Here is a 24,744-nt window from a genome sequence, read left to right as displayed (position 1 = left end):
ACCAACCGCGGTGCCATAGCTGAATTGTGAAGCAAGGCTTGAACGATCTAGCACGGCCGATGGACTCGCATAAATTAGAAGCGTTAATATGCGTTAGGGCAATCCTATCCTGGTTATTGCCCAAGGGATCATATCGTATCCCTGTGCTCGTTCCACGCGTCCAGCTATTGTATTTCCCGTTCCAACGCGATCCCGCGAAACATGGCTCAATGAATCGCGAAAACTCATAAATCACGCGCGGCTACGAATAGAAACAATTAATAAATACAAGGCAGCGCGGGACCCACGGGATAATTCAATTATTCCTTGTTACATTCACTCGTCTTCCTCCAGAGAGAACGATCCATAAACTTTTGCAATCGATAAATACGTCCTTATGCAACAGGCCAGTGAATCAGAATTTTTCATCGAGCCACGAGCCACACAAAAACGATTGTATAATCCTTTTTCAACGTAACCTTCCTATTGACCGATCGAAGGTTAATCATCTGAATGCGCCACGCACAAAGATACTTTGCTTTGTTATCACTCACTCGGCTCGCGCGCACCTTTCTCCGCGCCTCTCATAAATCAAGACTTTCATTGCTGTACCTGCGTAACCTTTGAAGGAAAAGTAATTGACGGATTAATGCGTAGGCACAATAAATGAAAAGAAGTGTCAGGGAAGGATTTTGATCACGGCGGCACAGCCTCGGCGTGTGCACGGCGGTGCCGGCGTCTCAGGCGTCGATTGGCCAGTGGGAGCGCGGCGCCGACGCCTATTGGTCAGCGCGCGGAGGTGCGTTCGATAGCACGGCTCGAACCCCCAGTACCCGGCAGAACCTCGCACGGGAAACTGCTCCGTTTAAGTGTCGTCGCTTTCGAAGCTTTGAAGCTCGTGTCCGTGGACCGCGTGCCAGAGGACTCATCCTTGATCGTATCTCCACCTTCCACCCTTCCCTGTGCCGACCTCCCCTGCCGGTGTTTTCGAAACGACAGTCTCCTGGCGAACGTGGACCATCTCGTCTCGTCTCGTTCCTTTCCTCGCTCGCGCTCTACGTATCGGCTTCATTAAACGACGCGCGTCCAGGACGCCAAGAAGTTGCGCAACGCCGTTGTTTTTCGCTCGGAAGTCGAGGAAGCCAACGACTTTGCGGATCCTCCGACCGCCGCCGGGTGTCGTTACGTGCTTTCATTGTGACCGAGCCCTTTTGTGTTCCGCGAGCCCTCGTTTATTCAGTGCTCTTTTGTTGCTTTTTCGAGGATTTTTCATCTACATCCTGCGAGCACCGACTCCAACGCCGGGGACTGGCTTCTCTTTCTCTCCACGCCCGCGTCACTGGTAAGTGCCCTTTTTTTTCTGGAATCCCAGAGGGTCCCTTATCCGCTTCTTTGCTCCTCCGATCGTTCGTGCGCGCCTTTGTTCTCCCCGTGGCGTCGCGTTTCTCACGCGCTGGCATTTCGGAGCAAACTTGCGTACAGGCGATAAGTCGAAGGTCAAACCTTTGGAGCCGTGACCGCCTGAAGATTGCTTTCGTACGTGACTCTTTTTCGCGCGACAGTGTTGTCCTGCTCCCAGGTAAACATCGAAGATGCAGGGACTCGGTTACAGTGCTTCTTCACACGAGCGTAGTTGATTACTCGACAGTAAATACACTTTCTCAGCCGGACTAGGCAGCTTTCAGTTTCGATTTAAAATCGGGCTCCAAGGAAGCTGTAAATATTTGCCGACGTCGAAACCGTACCAGACACGCGTTCCTCTGCGCTGACGTTTGTCATGCTCCGTTCAATATTTGGCTTTCCGCGGCTACCGCGGCCTTCATGCGACGATTAAATCTACAACGTCACCCACGGATGCTTTGACAACCCTTTTTTCCACCTCCGTTTTCGTCGCGTTTGCGGGAAGAGTAATTAGAGAGGGTTTCGTGTATTATGGGATGCAAAAGGTGGCTGAGTACACCACGTGTGGCTCATTTCTGTGGCACGTCAAATTGCATGGAAGACACTCGGTGGTCATAGATGAATGGGCCGATTGAGGGATTATAATCACGTGTGTGATAATTAATAATCAATACTTGTACCGTTGAATCTTTAGTGGAACGTTGTCTCCTTACTCTCTCGCGCACGGTTGACGATCGTTTGCTATCGAATCACGGATGCGTTAACTCGTGGAATCCGCTTGCATGCTTCCTGTAGGTTCGTCGAACCCTGTTCTATCTTTATCTTGCTTTGCAAAGAGACTAGGACTCATCTCGTGGAACTCGTTCGCGTTTGATATTTAAACTGGGCAGAGCATCGGGATGAACTGCACTCGGGTACCTCCAGAGTCAGATTGTCCGCCATGTTCGTCTAAAAATAAGGCACCAAGATCCCTCCTAACAGGGAAATCGGCCTGGAATGCTTTTCCCTCTTTAGAGGTGCGCCACGGCGAGGAATTCGCAGCCGTGAGGGCGGAAATCTTTTCTTTTCCATCCGCCGTCTATATTTCTGCTCCATCGTCGTGTAAATATTTACGTACACGCGATAACTTTCGCGCGTGGCACGGGTTAGCGGATTACCGCAAGTGCTCCATTAAAAAAAAAAAGTGAAATCTCACAGCGGGGGTGAAAATTGTTCTCAGTTTCGTTCCACACGATTCATCTTCGTTCAAAGCAGTGATTATTTAATGAAGGGTGTCGTAAATTGAAAACGGTGGCAGGTACTTGTATCAAAAGCACACTTTCCAACGTAGATGAAAAGAAAACGTCTCGTACAAAGACGTCCTCTTGGGCGAACATATCGTAATTTCATTTTGACGTTTCACGCGAGGGAAAAGGTAAGCAGGATCTTTTACACGTAACTGGACGATTCGTTTCGACTGGCATATTCCTTCCCATCGCAGTTATACGGGTTATTTATAGAATATCGGTATATCTGCAATATGTAGATAACCGAACCGCGCCGATATTGGTTTTACGAACGCGGATTCCGTGGCGGTACGCGTGTGTACGTAGTTGTTTCGAATGCAAAGAGACGCGAGTATCGAACGGGAGTCGACCCGTGTTACCTATGAAAATCTATATGTCAAGACCGATCGACTTTGAAGAACCTGGATGCGGGAGGGTGCGAGAGAGCGTGAATTATTTTTTACAGAGGCAAATGTTCTCACAATTGCCAGGCTGTGGCTGTTGTTCGCCAGCAAAGGCAAGGCACTGCGTGTTGTTGAATATAAAAGCGAATCGCGGAGAAGGGAAGGCTTTCCTTCTTTTTACGATGGTGCACGTCGAGGAGGAAGAAGTTCGCACGTGAAAAGATGGAAATCTTTTCTTTCCGTATTCGATCGTATTTCTATGATTTCATTCACGCGAGTGCGTGTTTCCTTCGCGTGCTTCTAAAAAATATTATCTAGAGATCGCAGGATTCAATATCAGATGAAGATCCTTTTTATTCAATTTGTCCCACAGTAATTAAAGCTGTACAATTTTCTGCACACTTTGGTGCGTTAACCACGTAACGGTGCAGGAAAGGGGAATCACCTTGCAAGCGTCTGGAAAAGCAGAATTCGTTAAAGCTCCTTTTTGTTGTGCAACAGGAAACTCGGATTACATCTTATTACACGTGAGAACTCCGCCAGCCGCTTTATCTTTGCGCGTATTTTAGAGTGGTAATCGCGTCCATGAAATGTCGCGATAACACGCTCGCATGGTACGTGAGAAAGCGAGGGAGGTTCCTATTTTTTTGAGAACGTTTAATTAGAAATAAAGTAGTGCAACAGTTATATTTCTCCGACATAGCATCGATCTTCAAAAATCCACTATTATCATCCACTATTCCATGACTCTTGTTGGTGCAGTGGTATCAGATGATTCCTCGTATTCTAGAACTCGCTTTTTCTCCCATAAAATTGTTCCTATTCACTGGTCTGTAGCTTCAATTCTATCGATTCGCGATCGGGGAGGCTCTCGAATTCGGGGTAGGTAAAAGGGGTACGTGCAGAAAAGCGCACAGCAGAGGCTCGACGAAGCATAGCCCTCGAAGAGGCTATGAGAGGTGACTAGAGAGCTTCTGAAGTGGCTGAAGCACCGGCGCGAACAGGACTCGAAGAACTTGCGGGAAACCTAATTCGAGGACCTACGTATCCGATAGTGGAGACAAGGGCTTCATGCATATTCAGCGTATTTGTGGTCAGAGCAGGCTGGTAACTCATTGTACCGGAAGGCCCAGCATTTGCCTCGCCTTGACACGAAGCGTAGGAACGTGGAAATTGGCGAGGGTCGAGCGAGCGAGCTTTCGTTATTCAAACGCAGCGCGACAGGTGAAAGGATGGTCCGTCTTGCGCCTCTCTTTCCATCCGCGCACCTGGCCGATTTAATGACTTCGGTCTAAATTGAAATAGCCTTGGGCTTCCGTTTCCGGGGGTTGAGCTCGTTTGTTCCCTCCAGTTACTATTGCTTAGTTGCTAAGCAATCTATCTTTGATCTTCGAAGGAGAACTGTTAGCAAAGGGAGACGGAATAAATTGGCTGGGGGTATTCATGGTTCAAGCGTGTTAACAAAGCAAACGGGCCTTAATTATTTCTTGAAATCTTTATCATTGATCATTGAAATTTTTTGCTTCAGTACCTCTGCTGGCGTCGATGTCTCCGGTCCTTGGGAACAATGTGTCTCTTAACTTTTCGCCATAAAGTTCGTAGAAATAAAGCTATTCAAACATTAGTATTCTCTGTAGTCAGCTGCCCCAAGGGTTCTCTTATTTTCTTCGCTATTTCTCTGTTTCCTACTCTTCGTCGAATGACGTTGGTCGTAATTGGCTAGCTCCGAGCAGGACGCTCTAACAACTGATTGGAACCTACTGACACGTAGTTCCTTTCAACAACATTTGCAAGGTGATCGTTTAGGTTTGACGGTGTGCCCTGTTAGATCGTTTCCTATATGTCAATCGTGGACACAGCACTCGATTCTCAACATATACAGCATCTCAACGTGGGAGTTGCGTAACATCATGAACATTGGTTTCCAATCAGATAAAATCTAAAATCCTAATTTATTGCAGCCATAAAGTAAGTCGGCTCAAACGATTTTAGGGTTATGGGAGATTCGAAGGGGAAGACCTCTCGGATAGAAGCTCTTATCGAGATTTACATATCAATGTAGGATGTTTATCGACGACTTGTCCTTTTGAAGCAAGGGGAACGAGCACGTACTGACACAGACAAGAGTGCTTGTTACACATGATGACAAATCCTCGATGGACCACCCTGCGTTCTTTGTGCGATAAACTGTTGCATTGACGAGCAAAGATTCTGCAAAGAGGAGTTCTTCAATCGTTTGCTTGCTCTCGTTACACGTGTTTTCCTTTGTCTTTCGCCGTAAACGCGCTGATATAGTCTTCTATATTCTTCTGTCCTCCCTGCAGGGTTGGTCGCGTCTTCCGAAGGATATTCGCTACCGAAAATGTTCCACTCGCCTTTGAAACCGTCGCCTGGTACTTTGCATATGCTCCACTGCGCCAGGGGATAATGTACGGCTGCCCGACTGCTATTCCCTTCGACAAAAGACAATTTTTGCACATTGCAGTCACGTAAGCCCTCCCGCTCGCTTGCTCTCCTGATTTTGGATTCCTCGCCGTGCCTTCTCCCCGAGGTCAAAATATAACTGGGTTCGCGCGTCGCGTACCACAAGCTCGAAATCGTTCCCCGTCGATCCCGAACCATCGATTTCTCCGCCCCCGCAAACGTACGATTACCCGTGATTCCCCCAGCTTCGTGACGTTCCCTGGCCCCGTTTTGGTATCGCGCAAACCCTGAAATTTGAATGATCACGTCCGCTGGAAAGTTGCTAGCACCTTACTCCGTATATCCCAGGCACAGAGAAGTTTGTACACCCTCCAAAGATTGCAAATTTCCTTTCTGTAACTTCTCCTCGGGAAAAAACTCATCCAAGCGGGATGGGCGCTCGCTTAAAATTCTATTTTGCCGCGGTTCGATCCGAACCCCGCGAATAGACTCGCGGATTAACTTTCCCGAACATCTTAAACATCCAGCACGTCGATATTACTCAGTGAGGAGGCTCGGTGCATGCAAATCGCGTCGTCGACGCGATGAACCGCGAAACGAATCGACGCGAGCTCCAGCGGGCTGTGATTAAATCTGAGATGCATCGGGGACACCTCGATCTTTCTCTTATTTCTCCAGGCGACCCGTCGACGCTGCCTGACACCCTGATGCGGATCGTTGTTGTCTCGAGTCTTTCGCTCGGGCAGGCCGCGGAGGTAAATTGGATTCTTGGAATCAGAATGGAAATTCGCCGGTGCGTAAACCTCGCGGAACGGAGGCCTGTTTTTCACATCGTGCACGTAGCTTATTCTTCGTGGCGCGAGGATGGAGCGAGAGACAGAGGAAGGTTGGACGATTGTGGAGAGTAGGTGGAGAAGAAGCAGCGTGGGTGGCGGTGCGGGATGTAGAGAGGTGGTCGCATTGATTCTTCGCCGAAGGCCAGGGAGTCGCTATAGAGGGTGGTTTTCAGCCTTCTCTTCGCGAGTCTCTCTCTCTCTTGTTCGATAATGGAGGCTTGCACCGAGGTACCTGGCCGTTTATATCATATACATCGTGCGCGTAAATATTTGCAGCAATGCAGGTGCGTGTGTACCCGAGTGCACATGCACGCCTGCACGCGCGGCTCTCCACGTACGAGTATAATATTCGTGCAAGCCGAAGGTACACAGGGTAAGGATACCGACGACAGACGCGATAGGAAAATCGGTGGCAGCCTGGCAGCAGGCACTTTGCGTGATTGCCCTGGCTGCGCGAACAATGACAGGTCTTAACCTCCCTGTTCACTTCCTCCGCTTGCTAGAAATTCATCGATAGGTGAAAACTTTTCTGACGTTTCAGGGCTGCTGGTATCTCGACTGATCAGGGTGGCTTTAAAAGAGAAAAGTATCGCTTTCAAGAGAATTCCATGCAGAAATGCCAGGTAACTGGGATGAATTAATTACGTGTCACAGATTCTATCACGATCTGGGCTGTGGTACATGCGATTGCAACAGCCTCGCTGTAACGCGCAGCGAAAGATTGTTCGACGTTGCATTCGGCATGGTACCGCAGTCATTATCCTCTTGCAAGTATAAAACATTTCCGTGGTTCTTTCTAAATCCTGGCGAGAAGCACTTTTCCCGATTAAAAGAAGCCGATATCTATTTCTCTCTGGTTCTGGTGGACGCGGTAGATTTTCGACGCAACGGTTTCTCCACATTTATCGGGAAACGATAGTGGGTTGGGCGGTGAGTAATTTGGTTAGGTGAAGTATTTTTCTCAGGCAATATTGGAGAGTACGCGGCAACGTACCACGTTTTGCCTATAGCGGCGAACTCGTCGACGGCACTCTTTTCGATTGAGGGACGCTTTAAAAGTTTATGACCCACTCGTGCATTTCTATTTATGCCCTGTACAGCCTAACGAAATTTTAGACGTTTTTGGAGCCGTGCGTCAAAGTTATCCCAGACGATTCTTCGGTATTTTTAATCAACGACCGTCGCTCATTCACGGAATTCTAATTCTTCCGCTCGATAACTTGCCGAGCAATATTCTCCCATTGTTTCTTACATTAGCGTGAAGGTTTAAAAGAGATTCGTTAGAAGGGGTGCGTGGAATTTCGCCCAGTTCTCGCTGGATCGATGACAGGTCCCGGAAGGGAGAGAATATAGGGCAGGAAAGGTTTCAGGGGAGAGGGTGGAGCAAAGGCAGGTGAAATTGCTTAGCCAAGAAAATATTCCCTTGGCCGCGTTCGTCGCATTCCAGCAGGATCATTACGTCAAATAACAGAAATCTTTCGAGTCCTTTCCATCCACATCTCTTCTTTTTCTTCAAGACCCCCTTCCCTTCCTTGTCGTCCCTTTCCTTTCGTCTTCTCTCTTCCCCCATTTCGTGTCCTTCTCCCCCAAAGTCGAACCCCGGCGCTTTCCCAGCGAGCACCCTAACTTCATTCAGCTTGTACGTTGCTGCTGACTACAGCAATGGAGCCCTCGTTGTCCGCAAACGGCAAGGGGTGAGTCGTGAGCTGTACAATCAGCTTTGCCAGTACAATTTGGTGCACTTACCGCACCACTGGCGAAGGATCCAAATGTACTTGCATTAACCGGTGCGCCGATCACCGCCGTTGTATCCGGTGCACAGGCTAGGTTCTATAGAGATTCCTTAAAACAATATTATTTGGCTGGAAATTTGGTGCTGGGTTCAGTTCAGTCGGGTAACAGGTTTACTGCATCGGAGAGGAAATGCTCTTCGATGTTTCGTATCTCGGTGAGCCTTGTAAATTGTCAAAATGGGAAAGGGACTATTGTAATAGTTAAATGCAATGTTCCCTTTGTTTTTTCATCCCCATGGGAAGGTACAGAGAATTTCCAGCGAAATTGATATTAGGTATTATTGAATGGGATCAAATGAACTGGGTTTACCGCAGAGAACGCATAATTTTCGTAGGTTCGACAGCACGGTCACATTGATCGAGCATCACAATCGATCAGATTATTTTGTCAAGCCAACAAACGTGTATTTGTCATCGAGGCTCGAGTGGATCCGTGTTTTCGAGCGAGTCGCGCCTCTTGAAGCTTCGAACAGTAACTCTCTCGTCCTCTCCTCTCTCTGCACCACCTCGCAGCAATGTAACTAAATCAACGAAACCATTGTGCCACGGTTAATAGCTCAACCGAATTAAGCTCTTCGGTCGCGTAAATGAGCTACAAATCGTTGGAGGCCTGACAGCTTGCTGGAGAGTGCTTAGCGAAAATATTACGTAGCCTCCTGTTATCCACCGGTCGAGGGATTAATTTTAATTCGTTTCATCGCCGAACCGAGTCCTTTGTTTCGTTATTAACGCGTTATTTTCGTTTCACTGGTCGTTACTCCGAATTACCATTGCGAAATCGTTGGAAATGCCTGCAACGACCACGGACACAGGGAATTAACGACACGTGGCGACTCGTTATTGTGTCAACTATTTTTCGGTGCAGCTGCACCCTGGAAATATGTTCCCTAGGCGAAGTTCATCTCGCTTAATCTGAGGGGTCGATGGGGTCAGAAAGAAGTAACGAAGCTGGAGGTCAAAGAAAAATACTTTTGTCCCTGCGTTCATAAGGAACGTATTCATCCTTTTCAAGAAAGGGTGGCGCAGCTCAGCTACTAGTACAAGAAGCAAAGGGGCGAAGCAAATGATCGAATCCATAGCACTACGTCACAAACAAAAAAGTCGTTAAATGGCACTTAAGTGGCATTAAAGGGCGAGAGTGCGGCAACATGCAGCCCCGCGTCTCGGATACTAACGACGAGTCGTGGAAAAAAATGAGTTACCTCCGTGGGAGGGTAAGATGGGGGTAGGTTTACCGTGCACACTAAAGAAAGAGCCAAGGCTCGTAAAATCTGAGAAGGGAGATATATCGTTCGCCAAGACTCGGGGAAGGTGGTCTCCGGTAATTCCCGATACAAAAGGCAGGTTGTTCCACGCAGCTGATACAGCGAAGATCGTTCTAACCCTTGGATTTCTTGCAGGTCTCGATAGAACAAGTCAAGCACAGGTTTCGTCAAACATTCTTCCAACCATCTTTCCTCCTACGCGTATTTAGTTTCATCAGTAATTCTGTAAGGTCTCGCGCGTTCCCAGGAATTAATCGCTGACTCAATTAACGAGCCATAGTGCAAAGTTTATTATCAATTAAAACTTACACCGAGTTCCCCAGCTAATAATACCAAGCAACGCTACGTCTAAATTGTTCCACAGTACACGTGTCTGGAAATAATCTTCAGACCGCGCCTTATATCCTAACGGACGTATCACTGATGTATCGACAGTCACGTATCCCGATACATGGAATGCCTTTAATTCAATGTTTTTATTTGCAGTTGCTCGAACGATCTATCGGCTGCATAGAAGGGTGTGGGGAGACGGTCTGGCGCGCTTGTAAACGTGACTAGACATTTTTCCGCGATTGCAGCCATTCAGAGGCGTATACTTGCGATTCCCAGCAATTTCACGGAATTCAGCACGGTCGTGTCGTCATCGGCCCTTATTCTCGCGTGATTATACGCGTGCTCGGAGTAATGGTCGTCTCACGTTGCTCCTTTTTACAGGGACGTTGAAACGCGATAGAGTGGGTGGAATGGGGTGAAAATGAAACAGCGCAATGAGCAGACGAGATTGAGTTAGGCGTGTCAAACGAATAGGAACGTGGGTGGTGGGCAAAGTCGGTCGATGGACAAGTCGAAGGCTTACAAGACGAAAAGTCAGACGGGGAGGGAAAAAGGGGGGTGTATTGGGAGTGGAGACGAAGAGGAAGAGACTCGACTTGATTGAACTCGCCGCGACACTAGGAAGAAAACCACTTGGAGCAAAAGTTTCCTCGAATTTCAAATAATCCTGAATGGATCGCAATTTGTGGGCGGGGGATGCCAAGTTTCGGTCGGGTAAAAACTTTTCTGCATTTCGGCTTTTCACCGAAGCACGCGTTCGCTCGCGGCTAAGTCCCGTTCTGTTTCTTCCTTCCTCGACGATTCGAGTGGCTGTATCGGCGTCGCACCCAGTTCGCGGGGCAATTTATAGACGTCGAAATAGCATGGAAAACAGAGGCAGTAATTAGAGAAATTATGGCGCTGTGTATACCACTTGGCGAATCCCTGGCTCGCGGTTTCTGCGAAGTTTAATTGAAACGTTGCGGGCATAGATCGAACATAATTGTTGGTCGTCGGGTTGACGTTGCGTTGGGTTAAACGAGTAATTATCGCAAAGTTTCAAACTCGTTCTGAATTTTGCTCCCGTTTTCCATAGTCCTGTCACTCTTCCACTTTAGTGCTTTCATTTTTCTTTCTGGGAGTATTTATCCACAACGTCATATTATACAATTGCCAACTCACGCATACTTCTGTCTTCGACTGTGAGGTAACTGTTAACCCTCCATTCGATGCAGTTAAATGCAGTCATTACGTCTAGAACGGATGTTAGTATGCACGTGGCTTGCTACCTGCTACCAATGAAGACAGAACACATTTCTTTGCTATCTGTCGGATCATAAATTATAACCAGTTTGTTATGTTCGTGTATGCAATAGCCGCTAACCTCTGAGATGACATAATCGGCTCTGTTCCCACCGCAATTCATTGGAAACCTTTTGAATTGAACGCTTACGGTAGATTTTGTTACCGCTCCCGAAGTTCATTTAACAAGACCTGTTATCAAAGCACGTCGGGGATATTTATACCCGTATTGTGTGCAAATAGAGCGAATTCTCGTCTCTAAACGAGTTCAGGTTACGTTCCGTGTCGGATGAAAAATTTTATCTTCGGAGCGTCGTGTCTTCCCTCGTCGACCCTTCTCAAAAGGTCGATTTTCCCACAGCTCGCGTTCCTTTTTCCTGCCCTGTGTTTGTGCCTCGCCGACGAAAGTGTCAAATAGCCATAGAGCATCCCTTACCGTCGACGCCAAGGGTGTGGCTTTACCTGGATCGGATTCTCTCAGAGATCGTGCGACGGATTCGACCCAGCGATATTTTCCACGACTTAGGGTTCCTTTGTAGGCGTCAGTGAATCGAGTGACTTCGAGGTCCACGAAGTACTTGAAAACGGGTCCAATTAATGAACAAATTGGCGGAGGGTTGATTGCGGTTTTCATTGGTATTTGATCGCACGACTGCGTTAAGGTTTCCCTGGTTGTCCGAGGTGGACCCCAAGTAGACGACTACCGTCCTCTTCCACGGTATTGCATTCCTCGCTCTTTCGCGCCCCTGATAGAGGAATTTACCAGCGACCCTAGGGGCATCCGTTAATCTCGAGATCAGTGGATTAAAGTTGGGGCCGACCACGCGAGAATACGGACATTCGCGAGGTTCTTTGGCGACTGAGTGCATGCTGTGAGTAAAGTAAATGCCCCAGTAGCTGATATCTGAACACTAACACTAATTTTATTTAATTTTAATTGTAAATTCTAATGTACTTAACAAATAAAAAATGTATAAGGTGGTATGTTCAGTTACTGAAATACAATTCATGTATCGGAACATGTACTAATTTTTAGGTCGTCTATTTACTAGGATTTTTACTTTACAAGTGAAATATAGATACAGCCCTGTGGAATGAAGCCAGAATTTTTATCCACCGCGATTTTTTCTTCCATTATCGGCAGCTTCTATTTAAACTCCTCCGACGAGAGTACTCTCGCGATATAACAGGATCTAGAATATTTCGTGCAAGCGACTTGCAGCAAAAGCTATCCGTGTGCAGCGCGTCTCTCCTCTCTCGTCACCTTTCGTCTCTGATAGACGAACTTGCCATCAACCCTTGGGGCATCTGTTAATCTCGAGATCAACGGATCAAAGTAAGTTCGTTCCAACTACACGAGAGGAGCGGACGAAACGAGCTCCGTTCTCTTTACTCGTCCGCCTTGCTCTCTCCTACTCTAGGCTTTAACCACCCTGTCTCTGTCTCTAGTCTTCCCTTGAATTCTGTATCAGAGTTGGATATTTCGGTGAAGCCTTGCGGGAGCATATCAGTTAGGCGAGCGTTCCCCGGCCACTCTCGAATTCATTGTGCTAAGCTAACACGGAATACCTTTGGTGTTCGATAGCGATTACGAGGATGAATGAAACGGTTCAGTCGTGCGACAAACCACCCTTGTTTCGAAGTAAGTGCACCTTGGGGAGGCCGAGTCCATCACACGCAAAGTACTTTCTCTGAGGACTATTTCATATAGGTACAAAGTCACAGGAGACAGTAGTAGGTGACATCGCTTCTAGTTTCTTCACGGAGAGTAAAATTTGATTGCCATAATTGGGCAAGGGTCTCTATGGGGCAAAACAATCTCCTGTCGTGGGAATTCGGTGATCCTGTCACGATTCGATGTTACGAAACCTGAGTAGGCTCAATTATACGCTGAATTAAGACGTCTCTCGATTGGTCATTCATGATTCCTTCATCTGGTGTTTGTAAACACAGAGTAGCAGGCCATTAGGATTACTCACAGACCGGATACCGGTCTGACCGATCCCCGGCAGCACTGGTTTCGCCTAAACTGTCCTCGTATTCACGGCTCGATCCTTCTCCGCAAACTCGGCTGGAAGTTCTGGTCCAGCAGTGGCTATTAGCAAAACAGACAGTGGACAGAGAAGGGAGGGTCAGGTATTGCGCGTGACAAGATAGAAGAGAGAGGAGGATAGAAGTTCGTGTAAGAATCGAGCGAGAAAATCGTGGAGCAGATGGAGCGAAAGATCGAGGCAGACTGAGAGGCGTTGGTGGTCGCTGAGGCGAGCGAGAGGCAGACGAAGGAAAAGATGCGGCTGGACCGAGAGAAGATGTTGGGCGGATCGGAGGGAATCGTGAGAGCACGGATGGTAGGATCAGAGCCCACGTAGATGGGCAGAGAGCAAAGGGAGAACCTTGGTTCCGCGATGGTGGTAGGGATGGAACGTGGTTTGTTCACTTTCCCGAACGATCAGCTCGCTTCCTCAGGGCGCGGTCGTGACCTCCTACCAGTTGAAGGATTGTTCTTGATGAGAATTTCACCCGTAAGATCGTCGGATGGATCATCGGCGTAGCAGCCTGTTCATTACCTGTTATCTTTATCGATGCGTTGCCGTGGGAGGAGGTCGTTACTTTAAGCAGTTTTATTTTCATTATACGGCTCGCTGGCGCGCTCTCCTCGGTGCCGAGGCATTCCTAGCCAACCAGTTTTAAAGTTTCCGTGCGTGGTCAAGGGGCACACGCGACCCTCGCTCTCGAGTGCTCTTTTTTGAATGTTAGATTGGAAGTTGGAGGTAATACGTACCCAAGATCTTCGCGAGACAGCGGCTCGCGGAGTAGTCGAAAGTAACTTCTCCGAGCGGCTAAAACTTTTTATAGAGTTCCGCGAACACAAAAGGAGTGTATCTTAACGCCTGAATGTCATCGTAGCCGGGGCTGTTTCAACTTCTCCCCGTAAAACCAGTCCTTAAAAACCGTGTAAAGTTTTAAGTAGGGTTCGCGAATGGAACCGTGCTCTACGAAGCTGGCCAAATATAGGTGGTACAGTTGCATGCGGCACTCGCAGCGGTACGGTTCTCTTGAACGACAGTTATCGTCGAGAGATTAAAATAACGTTCGAACCGGGACTGCGATAAATACTTATAAACGTAACGTTCCAATGTACGAGACGCGAGAGGTAATAGAAGTTTTAAGTTCCATAGCGATAACTGTCACGAGTAAACGCCCTGACTTGCCCGTTTTACGTAATCCTCTTACGTTTGGCAGCACTGATCCCCACGTAGGAAAGTGAAATAACACGCAAAAGTACTTCTGACGTCCTGATGAATACAGTGGTCGTAAAACGGCCGTTGAATTGTCGCGCACGGTTGCAGAACTTGGCGAAAATAACCTGAGAGCTCTTCCATGGGGCCCAGTGTCGCCTTAAGAAGAATCATTTCGGAATCCCCAAGGAGGGAACCGGTTTTTAAAAATCGCGCAAACTTGAGAGTAGTGTCCGCAGGCAGGAACTGCATCTACCTGCCTCTTAGACGTCGTATTATTACCTGTAACGATCCTGACTGCGCTGTAACGACAGCGACTGTAGCCCTGTCGTTTCAGGAATCCTAGCCGACTGGGATGGACACTCGTGGTCGCAGTAGTCGAAACTAACTTTGCGAAATTGCTGAAGCCTGGTCGTCAAGTTTCGGCCGGAAGGAAGGAAGGAAGCTGTCTTCGCGCTTGAATACCTTCGCAAAGGCTGTCGTTTAAGCATCGCCCAAACGTTGTGAATCGAGTTAATGAATCAATAATCGTGCTGACTGCGTTCGCCATCGAAATAGCAAAGTTTAAAGAGTCAGGTCGAGCTCGAGGGCAGCTGGAGACGAGGAAAATCAAACTGACCTTTTTTCAGCGACGTTCCTTAGACAATGCGCGTTTCCTAGCAAAGTCGTGAAAGAACTTTGACGTGGCATTGTTCGATCTCGACAGATCCCTCGGGCCCTGGAAATTCGTCTGCCTGAGAAGTCAGGACTCAACCGCTCCCGGTTAACTGTCTATGAAGAGAAATTCCTCGAGTCGATTCATACGTTTCGGTATCCGCTCTTTTTGTCTTGTGTAGTCGAATCTTTAGACATCGAGAAGCTCTGTGTGAGCTCGCCGTTGACGTAGAAATGGAAGAGTGTACCGTGGGAGGTTGACGATGGGAATGTTCCCTGAGACCTGATATGGGACGTCTTTATCAAGCAGTTTATCAGCTTGGGTTTACTATCGTTCGACGCCTAGCAATTAAGCCACTTACTCGTAAGTTATACTCGATCGAATTATCCTCTTTTCGTTCGACCAGCGAGCTGACTCTTGGACGACTCTTGTGCGAGGCGAGTCAGAGTCGAGACACGTCCAAGGTGAACCAGTGCTCGAAGAGCAGCGCCACGAATACCTAGAGGTACTCTACATACTTCGTGGCTGGACGTTGCGAGCGCATGTCGCGCCTAACATTAAGTCTGTGTTACGATCGCGCTGTGATCTACGTTGGTAACTGCACGCTGGTAGTTTGCGCTTTTTAAGCTCGCCAAATGGTAAATTGCTTTTGAAAGAAGAGGCTGTATAATTCCGGTGGAAGGAACGTTTAGATTGGCAAAGAGAATTTGCTTGTTTCCTCAGAACACATCTATCATACTGTTTCCTGATTTATCGAAGCTTTTCGTATTCCGCGCGCATAATGACTGCCATTATAGGTGTCGAGGCAGTTGAAAAGATATTGGCTCGGCAAAACTTATGATCCTCGCGAGACCAACAAAGGTATCCAGCTTCTGCAGGAACCCCTGCAAGTATCCTATTCGGTCGATTTATCACGGGCCCAGTTCGCCCGTAGCTTGAAGACCAATTTTGAAGTTTGCTCCGCATCTTGCGGATTATTCTTTGGGAAAGCAGTTCCCCCGTAAATCCTCGCGCATGGGAATGTCGTGGACGGTAGCGTAGGTTCCCCAGCAAACGTACGATCGAAGAAATGAATCTCGTTTTTTATCGTTTCGAGGTCAGCTGTGCTCCGGGCAGAATAATGTTTAGGACGCGTTTTCCGCTTGGAAGTCTCTCGCCAGACCGTGGTTCGAAGAAACGAAATTGTCGACGTATCGATACGAAAATTGTTTTGCAACCTGTCAGCGGAGATCCCGCTAGAGGGAAGTCTGGAATGCATTTTGCTGGGCGCCGCTGGTGATCCAGGCTGTCTTTGTGTCTTTGTCGGGACGAGATCGAACATCATTTCGGAGCAGATCGGGAACGATTTACGAGTCTGTAAATCTTTCCCCCGAGGATTTCCCTGACGGACAGGCAACGAACCGTGTGATAGGATGTGAGGAAAGAGGAAAAAAGGAAATAGTCAGGAAAAGCCCCTGTCTCGTTTCCGAGAGACGACCCCAGCCAGGTTGGTCGTCGCGTACACGGGCTAGCCGTTATAAATTCGTGTGTCCTGGAAGCAGTCCTCTCGCTGCACCTGCACCTGCATTACCCGTGGCACAGCTGTGAGCAGCGCCAGCACGCTACTCGCCGGCGATAAATCGAGTTCTAAGTAATGGCCGATCGAGGCCGCGGTTCCGTGCTCTCCGGGATCAGGAATAAAGGGAGGCCACCCACCGCCCCTTAACCCCTTTCCCCACTATTGTCCGAATATATACACAGCCGCCCCTAGCTGTTACTGCAACGACTGCAAACCGATTCGTGGATGCATTCAAACAGTCGGATCTTGCTTTCTCTCTTCTCCTCCCTCGGCCTCTCGCTTCCTTTCTTGACGAGACCTATTCCTTTCCAATCCAAGGCAATAAGGTGGCCAAAGCTGCCAACCGAGTTCACTGAATTTCAACCATAGGCCCCGGCTAGATAAAAGCGGTCGTCTTCGAATATGCTTCGAGCGGGCAACTGCAGCTGGCTGAAGTAGATCGCAGAACTCAGAGGTAGATAGGTCTTTGGCAGACTCCTTCACTCTGCCATCTAAGCGTGATCAGTCGAGCTCCCAGTTGCAACGAACGCTTCCAATTTGCTTTGCGATTCCCTTCCTCGCGTTTTCGTACTCATCCAGGCACGTTCCCAGTTTATGGACGTCTGAGCGAGCCTGGGTGGAGATTGAAAACTTAAAGGGCGCGATTGTTATAGGGTCTGACTACTTTTTTTTGAAGCTTCGAAGAAAAAAAATCCTCAGGTGTTTCAGAAAGCATATCATAGTTCACAGAAAATTCATTTTGTGTCAGAGCCTAGATAAGACTCCCATTTTTCAAATTTGCAAATTTTCACTCTTGCTCTTTTCCACTTATTCTGTATTTTTTTTCCTTTCCAATTTAATCTCTTCAAGAGAACTGTGTATTTCTTCACAATCAATTTCGTACCACAGAAAGATTTCTACAGCCAGATCTCTCTACACTTATTTGTGAATGAAATCGTGTATCAGCTGGCCATCTTTCACGCACATCATTCCCTCGTTGGTTGTGTCGGTGGTTATTAAAGCTGTGGCGAGTTTATCGCATCAATGGAAGTGGCGTTTGTCCGCCGTTTGCGCGACTCGGTCAGAGGACGTAGCAATCAGTGTTTTAAAGAGAATTTCCGGGGTCTGTGGAGCGCCACAGTGCAGAGTACAGCAGACTCGTCACCACGATCTGACTCTATAATAAATTACGAAAGCTGTTAGCGTTTCCCGACGAGGCTCGATCGGTTTCCGCGAGATGGGTACACGGCGAGGCCAGCGAACCACGCGTTTCACGAACCACGGTGCTTGAGGGACCGCGATTTCGCTGTCCCTGCCTGAATTTATAAACGGAGCGGCGGCGGGCGCGCGTCATATTTTAATTAGTGGAACACCGACGGAATTACCACGTACCACTCTGCAAATATCAATTAACCCAAGTATCGGCGCTGTCCGCTGCAATTTAATGCGCTGCAAATATTTAGTCCGTTTACAGCTCGGATTGTCTGTCGGCCTCACAGTCTCCTAAACCTGCATCCTCGATTTGCTTGCACGTTCCATCTGTGCTAGCCATTCCTATGAGTTTATCCTGGGGAGCAACATCGACGAGCTCTCGTTTCGCGTTCGATCTCCAATCGATTGCCCTCTATCGTTCCATTCACGAAAGGGAATGTCAAGTTTTCGATTCTCTGAGTAAAAACAGTGGGAAGAGATCCTAATCCGAGAATGGTCCTCCTTGCAGCGCAGCGTTTCCAACGCTCCTTTACGAGCGTTCGATCGTTGCGAGCATAGTCACATGGCGTTCCCGATTCATTCGGTGCCTTTCGTTAGCTGCATTCTCGACGGCTGTCTCTTTCGTCCGATTCTGCCTCATAAAAGACATCAAGCAGAGGGACCGACGATCGAGGGTAAAATCGTTTTCGATAGTCATGAAAGAGGGTCGCTGCGCATTCTTCCTCCGATACCAGTGAACTTGTGAATAGCTTGGTCGAACCGTTTCAGCGGCTCGTCGGTTGACCATTAAAGGGAAAAAATACGAGGGGCTGGGTAGAAAGAAAAGAGCCGCCATTCGAAGACGACGAATTCGTGGTCGGCTACGATGAACTTTTATTGCATTTAGAATTGAGGCGTTCGCCGATCGGCAGTGTCGACAAGATCGTAAACGTAAAATTGCCGATCGAATTGCAGTTTAGAAGAGTATTCGAGCTTCCTGAAATTCGATCCAGTGAATCATTAAACGACGATTAAGAGAGCCTCTTCTGGTCGGCGATAACGAATCGCATCGGTGACGTAACTGCAGCACGCGTGGGTCGCGGTAATAATTCGCGTGGCGTGCTGGACGAAGGCGTGGGCGGTAGGAAACGATGGCCACTATTTGCTCAGGGAACAGAGGAGAAAAACGAACCGCTGGGGGAGAGGTGGTTTTGATTAGACTGCAATGCGCGCACGGAATAGACCGGGAGCCGATAACACCTCGCCACTGGCGATTCTCAACTCTCGATGCGCCGAACCCCTCTGCTTTTTTCTATTTTCCGAGTGTCCACTCTTTTCGAGGCACGTCTCTGTTGCCTGTGTGCCCGTGGTCTGTGCATGAAAGCCGATTTCAGTGTGCCACGCAGCCTACATCGGTACACGGGAAAGCGAGGCGTGCGAGGGTGTTGACGCTGGCTTTCTGTCAGGGAGGGACACCGATGTCGAGCAACGAAAGTAACGATCGATCGTGTCAGCCAATTTTAATCGACGTCTGTGTCGCGACGGACGAAAAAGCGTCCGCGATGGAATACACACGGAGAAAGATTTTTCATTGTTGCGCTCGCTAATTAAAGCTAGCTTAAGCACGCTCGTTAAGTTCGTTAGCGATGCTTTGTTGCGAGGGATTAACGTCAATGGTGGAAGAACGAGAGGTTTGTTACGTACTTTTTATGAGATATACTGCATAATCGTATATCTACGTCTACAAACAGCTAAATAGTAAATCTCTCGGATACTTCGGGCTCTATGTTAACCAGTGTTCATGTGGATACGGCTAAAGGAGCTCGTTGTTATCCCTACTTTTATCGACATAATAATCCCTCTGTCAGTCTGGAGTGGATGGAGAAAATCTCTTCAGGATGATGGTACCGCTACGCCGCATGGTTGAACCGAACTAATATGCAGACACACTGCACGTCAGTTGCATTAGTTGGAGCAAAAGCCATTAGATAATTAAATTCAGAGCAGTCTACGCGTCGCACGGATGTATTAATTAATTCCGTGGTTTCAATCGTACCGACGATTTCCGTTTCTTTCGCGCGCATATACGCCAACTCGAAAATTACTTTCACCCGAGACAGGAACCGAATCCATGGCCACAGTTAGGTAATATTGGGTCGTATGACATTTCACGAGCACACAGATTTATAGGTGGAATCGTCTGGAACGATCTTTCTACAAAATGGCAATAGATTCGTCGATGTGTTTACGCAGGGGATAGATTTATAGAGGCAAAAGGCTTCTTGCGTGGTGCACAGCGGAGTCTCGAGGTCGACGTCGAAGGTATCGATAATACGATAATATCGCGGCAGACAGTGTACACCGATCGTTGCACTCCACGTAGATCGAGCTCTCGTTCTAAGGTCAACTGATTACGGGCGCAGCGTGTAATATATCTTTCTCGTGTCATCAATCTTGGGAATATATTTGCATACATACATTGTCCTCAATGGCCCGCGATGGTTCGACTAACCGCTTGATGAAGCGATTAAGCGACGAGAATGGTACCTAAATTGCACGCGAGAAGGACAAGCGACTCGATGACGCCGTCCCAAATACAGCCTTTATTTCGGTCGGTCCCCTTGCTCCGTAATGACTCCAACTTCCGGTCCTCGCCTCGCGCACAGATTGGAAAGGGACAGGGATCGTCATACAAAAATCGCGCGTAGAAACAAGAACGATCGTGTGACTTTTGCCGACGATTTGGACAACTGGACCGATTGAAGCAATCAAAAGGCACAGGAAGAGCACCATTACAGGATTGAAGAGCAAGGGTTGACTCTTCCTCCCGCCCTTCTTTTCTCGTTGCTTTACAGCTCTTGGTCATTGTCACGGTCATTTCCAATTAGAAGTTTCAACCGTCGTTTCCTCTCGCTCGACCGGTTTGTTTGTCCGATTTTATTGATCGTCGCCGCTCTTGGTCGACCCAAACCCTTCGATTCGACTCACCCCCTCTTCTGCACCTTCGCAACGTTTGTGGTGCTCGAATTCGATTAACAGTTGCAAATTTAATTACGTGCAGCCGCACCCCTCTGTACCTTTGCCCTCTTTCCGTCGACCATCCTTTCTTTGATTTTCTCCCAAGTTCCTTCGCCTTTCCTTGCTCGAGCACAATCTCAGGTTCGACGATTTTTCCTCGCCTCCTCCCTCTCTCCCTTCGTCGGTTATTTTCAAGACAAATGAAAGTTCCCAGAGACGTAATTGATGGTAACTGTGAATGGGGAACGCTGGAGAACGTGTCTTTTGTGGTCGAACAGGCGAAGATTGTGTACGTGCGCAAATATACTGGATCCGTTGCGCACAGCAGTCTTACTCTGAGGTCCCGAGCATTCATTCAATATTATTTCTGCGAGTCGGCACCGTGAAGAGGAAACGTTGCTTTTACATCCCCGCGGCTTTGAAACCTTCCTTCGAAGACCTAAATACTTTCAAAGCCAACTCCGCTCGTATCCATTACTATATTACATCATAACCGGTCCTGAAGTGCACAACAAATTTACCTTCACTCTCGCACAAAATTCAGGGTGAGTGGGATCTCTCGGAGAGCGGCTCAACCAGTGTTGGAAACGATCAGGTTCGAAAGGGTCGAATGCCTCGATTCGACTAATTTAACAGGCGAAACGAACGGTGCCGCTCTCGCGCGCTTCATTGTTCCTCCTTCTATTAATCTTTCCAACTTTTCCCAGCTTATTCTGGCCCGTTCAATTAAAATAAACAGCGCGGCCCGTTGTATGCAGATTAGGCAGCGGCGGAACAATGAGATAGGCACGATAAGATATGCAAGGGTGGATGCCAGCGGTAATACGCGGGGGGCCGTATTCAAAGCGGACGATGGCGCATAGTCGCCTTAAGCAAGCAGATATTTACACCGATGATATCCAAGGCGGTGGATAGCAGTCTCGCGTGGTGAGTCGCGGTGCCCAGCCAGGACCGTGTCAAGAGGGTGGCTGCCAAAGGCTCCGCGGCCTGGCTAATATGATTATTCTGCTCTGTCGGATGGCCCGAATCCCTGCAGCAAACTTTAGAAGTTGCGCGCGCGAATACCACTCCAAGATAATGAAACGATCCACAAGTTGTCGAGTGTTCGCTACCTTACTCACTCCTGTCATCCTTTTCTGGACCACTGGCAACTTCCCTTTTCTTACCCTGCTTGCTCTCCCCTGTGAGATAATGCATCACAATTTAGAATATTTTTTCGATTGGTTTAGAAAAATAGTTGCGAAGGTTTGTGATACTCTAATTTTGAATCGTTATCGAAAGTTAACTACCTGTAGTTGCAAGATTCCAGATAATTAAATCATTTCTCGGTCGCGAACCTTCTACTGTAAGGAGAAACGTGCTACTCTGTTATCCATGTTCCCTCATTAATGGTTATTTACCGAGTACTGAAAGAAAAACGCGTTGAAATTTCACTGTGTATATATTTCTTATTGTTAGTCCCGAGAGAAGTATTATTTTAACTTGTTATTCTCCTATTATGCAGCTTAATAATAATAAGCGGTGGAAACGGTAGTGCTAGACACACGCTCCATTTTCGTATGTTAATGGCGACTGCAATAGCTCCTGCTTCAGCGACTGTTATTCTTCATTAAATTTCATTCGAAAGCTGGTGTTGGTGGAGGGTAATTTTCAAAGACGCTCGCGAGTTGGTGCATCGATTGACTATCAAAAATTATATCGTTCGATAATCAAACATTCCAACCCCCTCTGTATTTTAGTTACAGTTTAGTCGATATCCCGCATAGAAGTAATTCCCTGGTACGCTCGGGGCGCTTGAAATTTATCGTTCGAATTTATTGGATAACCATTTTCCCTCTACATTCGACGCCCCTCTGAGCTTACCATCGTTGGATCACGTAGCACGAACTTCGGAACAATATTAACGCAGCTTCTCCAATGATTCCCCCGTAAGCCTCGACTGTCAGCGACATTGTTTCGCGCCAGTGGGTTTGTTAGTGAGAAACTCGTTTAGTTACTAACTTTGGCCCCATCCACTTTGATGGAAGTCCCCGAGATATTCGCGCAAGTGTTTCCAGGCCCTTAGTTTCCACCTTTGCCACGGGGATCACGAGCGACTGTGCGAGCGTCAACTTGCCTTCCCTCTTTGTAATTGTTAGAGGCGGTGAAATGATTCACATTTGCAGTAACACTTCAGCCTCGAGTTTAGGATTCTCCTGAAAGGCTGGCTCCAGGACTCTACCCTTTTTTCGCGTTCCTTCTTTGTCTCATCGACGCGTGTCCCTCGCCCGAATCATCAGAATACGTGCCACGAAGGGGCCTTGTTAATTAAACTCGGCACCAATGCTCTTTTATCAATTACACCGTTAATGAGGTAATTCGACATGACTCGTCGGTTTCAACGGCGCAGCCGGAAGCTATTCATTCTTTTCTCGTGCTCAGACGCGCGGTTCCGATTGGCTAATGAGCAGTCGCCAGCATGACAGACGAATCCTTACTAAGCCTCCGCCACGAGGCTCAAGTGCCCTGCATGCGAAATCTTGAGACCCGTACGCGAGCACTTCCGCCCCTATTTTTATCTCGATTCGATTTGGACCGAAGTCGAACTCTGCGTTTCAAGAGAACGTTCTACGATTCCTCAGCACGAGAGAAATTTGCGAGGCGTATTGCTTGCGACGAGCAGAACCGAATCAATGCGAGTAACGAAGCTGTTGGTCGCGGAATATCAAGAGGTTGAACATCTTCCAAGTGCACGACATCTGAATTCCCTGTAGCGTTGCCACTGACGTCGATCGGATGGATCGGTCCGATTGTTATCGACGGCCAATGAAATCGATGTATTTATGTGACCCACATGTGCATAATGTAATGGCTTGGACCTAGTCCGTCCTGTGCAGACGCGTTGCGGCAGCTGCAGTTAATGCATCGCGGGACACGCCGTTACTATCGCTTATGTCTATCGGACACTGAGCGCGATCCCACCTACGTTACCGTAAATCTGCATTACTGATTATCCACGTCCGACGAAATTGCCCGTCAAAAACCCGGCACGTTATGAAAAACCATAAATTTCGTTTTATCTTCGCGTGAATTTCGCGATCACCCGTGGCACACGTCTTTTTTTTCGCCTGATATTTTTCCCTTGCTCGTACGTGCTTCGCAGATCGATCGACGATATCCTAGCAATATTTGCCGTGTCGACAAGGAAACGGTCGACGACTCCTCCAGCGCAGAGTGAACGCACTCCTGCCGCCTGTGAGAATTCAGGATGCCGCTTGATGCCGGTGGGAATTGCGTGGCGTGCATTGTGTGCACCGCGCGAGATGTATGAACGGTATACACTCTGGGCGAATCCTTCAACCCTGCGAGTTTCTTTTCCTCGCGGTAACCTCGCTCCTCCCGTTCCTTTTTCTTTGCTCCATTCAGCTGCTCTCATAATTACTGAGACCACTGCCGCGTATGGTCTGAGTAATTATGTAACTGACGTGTCGATTCAGGAGGCACAGGTCGAAGGGTTCCAGGAAAGGGAGCGTGGAGATAGAAATACCTTTGGCTAGTGGAAAGATAGATCATCGTCGGGTATTAGCGACAGACACTCTGGGGAATACACAGATAATTCCAATTCGATCAGTTTCATCCACTTCTGCCATTTCTTCTGAAGCCTCCAATTCGGTTTCGACGTGCGCGGCAGAGGCAATTCATTAATTACAGTACTCTCGCCGCTAAACTAATCGAGTCTAGATTGGCGCAATCGGAAGTTCAGTAAATCTAACTTCGTCACGATAGCTGGATCTTCACGCGAAAGTAGATTTCTGTAGACTGTTTTTCACGCGGTTGAGGAACAGACGGATGATATAACAGCGAGGAGACGCTTTGTCATCGTTCTCCTAGCAGGGGCCAGTATTCCGTGGGATAGGATGTATGATTCGCGTAGCACGGCGAATCGGTTATGCTCGCGGCGTGGGGCAAAATGCTGTCGACTGTTCTCGGTGTAGGTTCTGTAAATTTCACGGTCTTGGTTGCCGCGCTACGCCGATCGTATTTCTGCGTCTGGAATCACAGGGAATTGCGTAAGAGGGAATTGCTGGTGTGCGTGAGCGCGTGTAATTCGATTTCAAGTTCACGGAGAGAGAAAGCGGGTAAA

General features: G+C 48.0%; 1 protein-coding gene across 1 annotated transcript in view; it reads left to right on the top strand.

Moving 5' to 3' along the window:
* Nucleotides 1-376: 376 nt before the first annotated feature.
* LOC143182045 (uncharacterized) overlaps nucleotides 377-24,744 on the top strand; it is a 111,053-nt gene continuing 86,685 nt past the window's right edge. Inside the window, exons 1-4 of the mRNA XM_076382788.1 lie at nucleotides 377-453; nucleotides 510-595; nucleotides 637-764; nucleotides 820-1,321. Of these exons, the coding sequence (XP_076238903.1) occupies nucleotides 377-453; nucleotides 510-595; nucleotides 637-764; nucleotides 820-1,321 (793 nt within the window). The remainder of the gene's footprint in view (nucleotides 454-509; nucleotides 596-636; nucleotides 765-819; nucleotides 1,322-24,744) is intronic.

The sequence above is a fragment of the Calliopsis andreniformis genome, chromosome 8 (genome assembly GCF_051401765.1).
Source record: "Calliopsis andreniformis isolate RMS-2024a chromosome 8, iyCalAndr_principal, whole genome shotgun sequence".
NCBI classification, from domain to species: Eukaryota; Metazoa; Arthropoda; class Insecta; order Hymenoptera; family Andrenidae; genus Calliopsis; species Calliopsis andreniformis.
The sequence above is the reverse complement of the archived record's forward strand: the minus strand, read 5'-3'. Positions and strand labels throughout refer to the sequence as shown.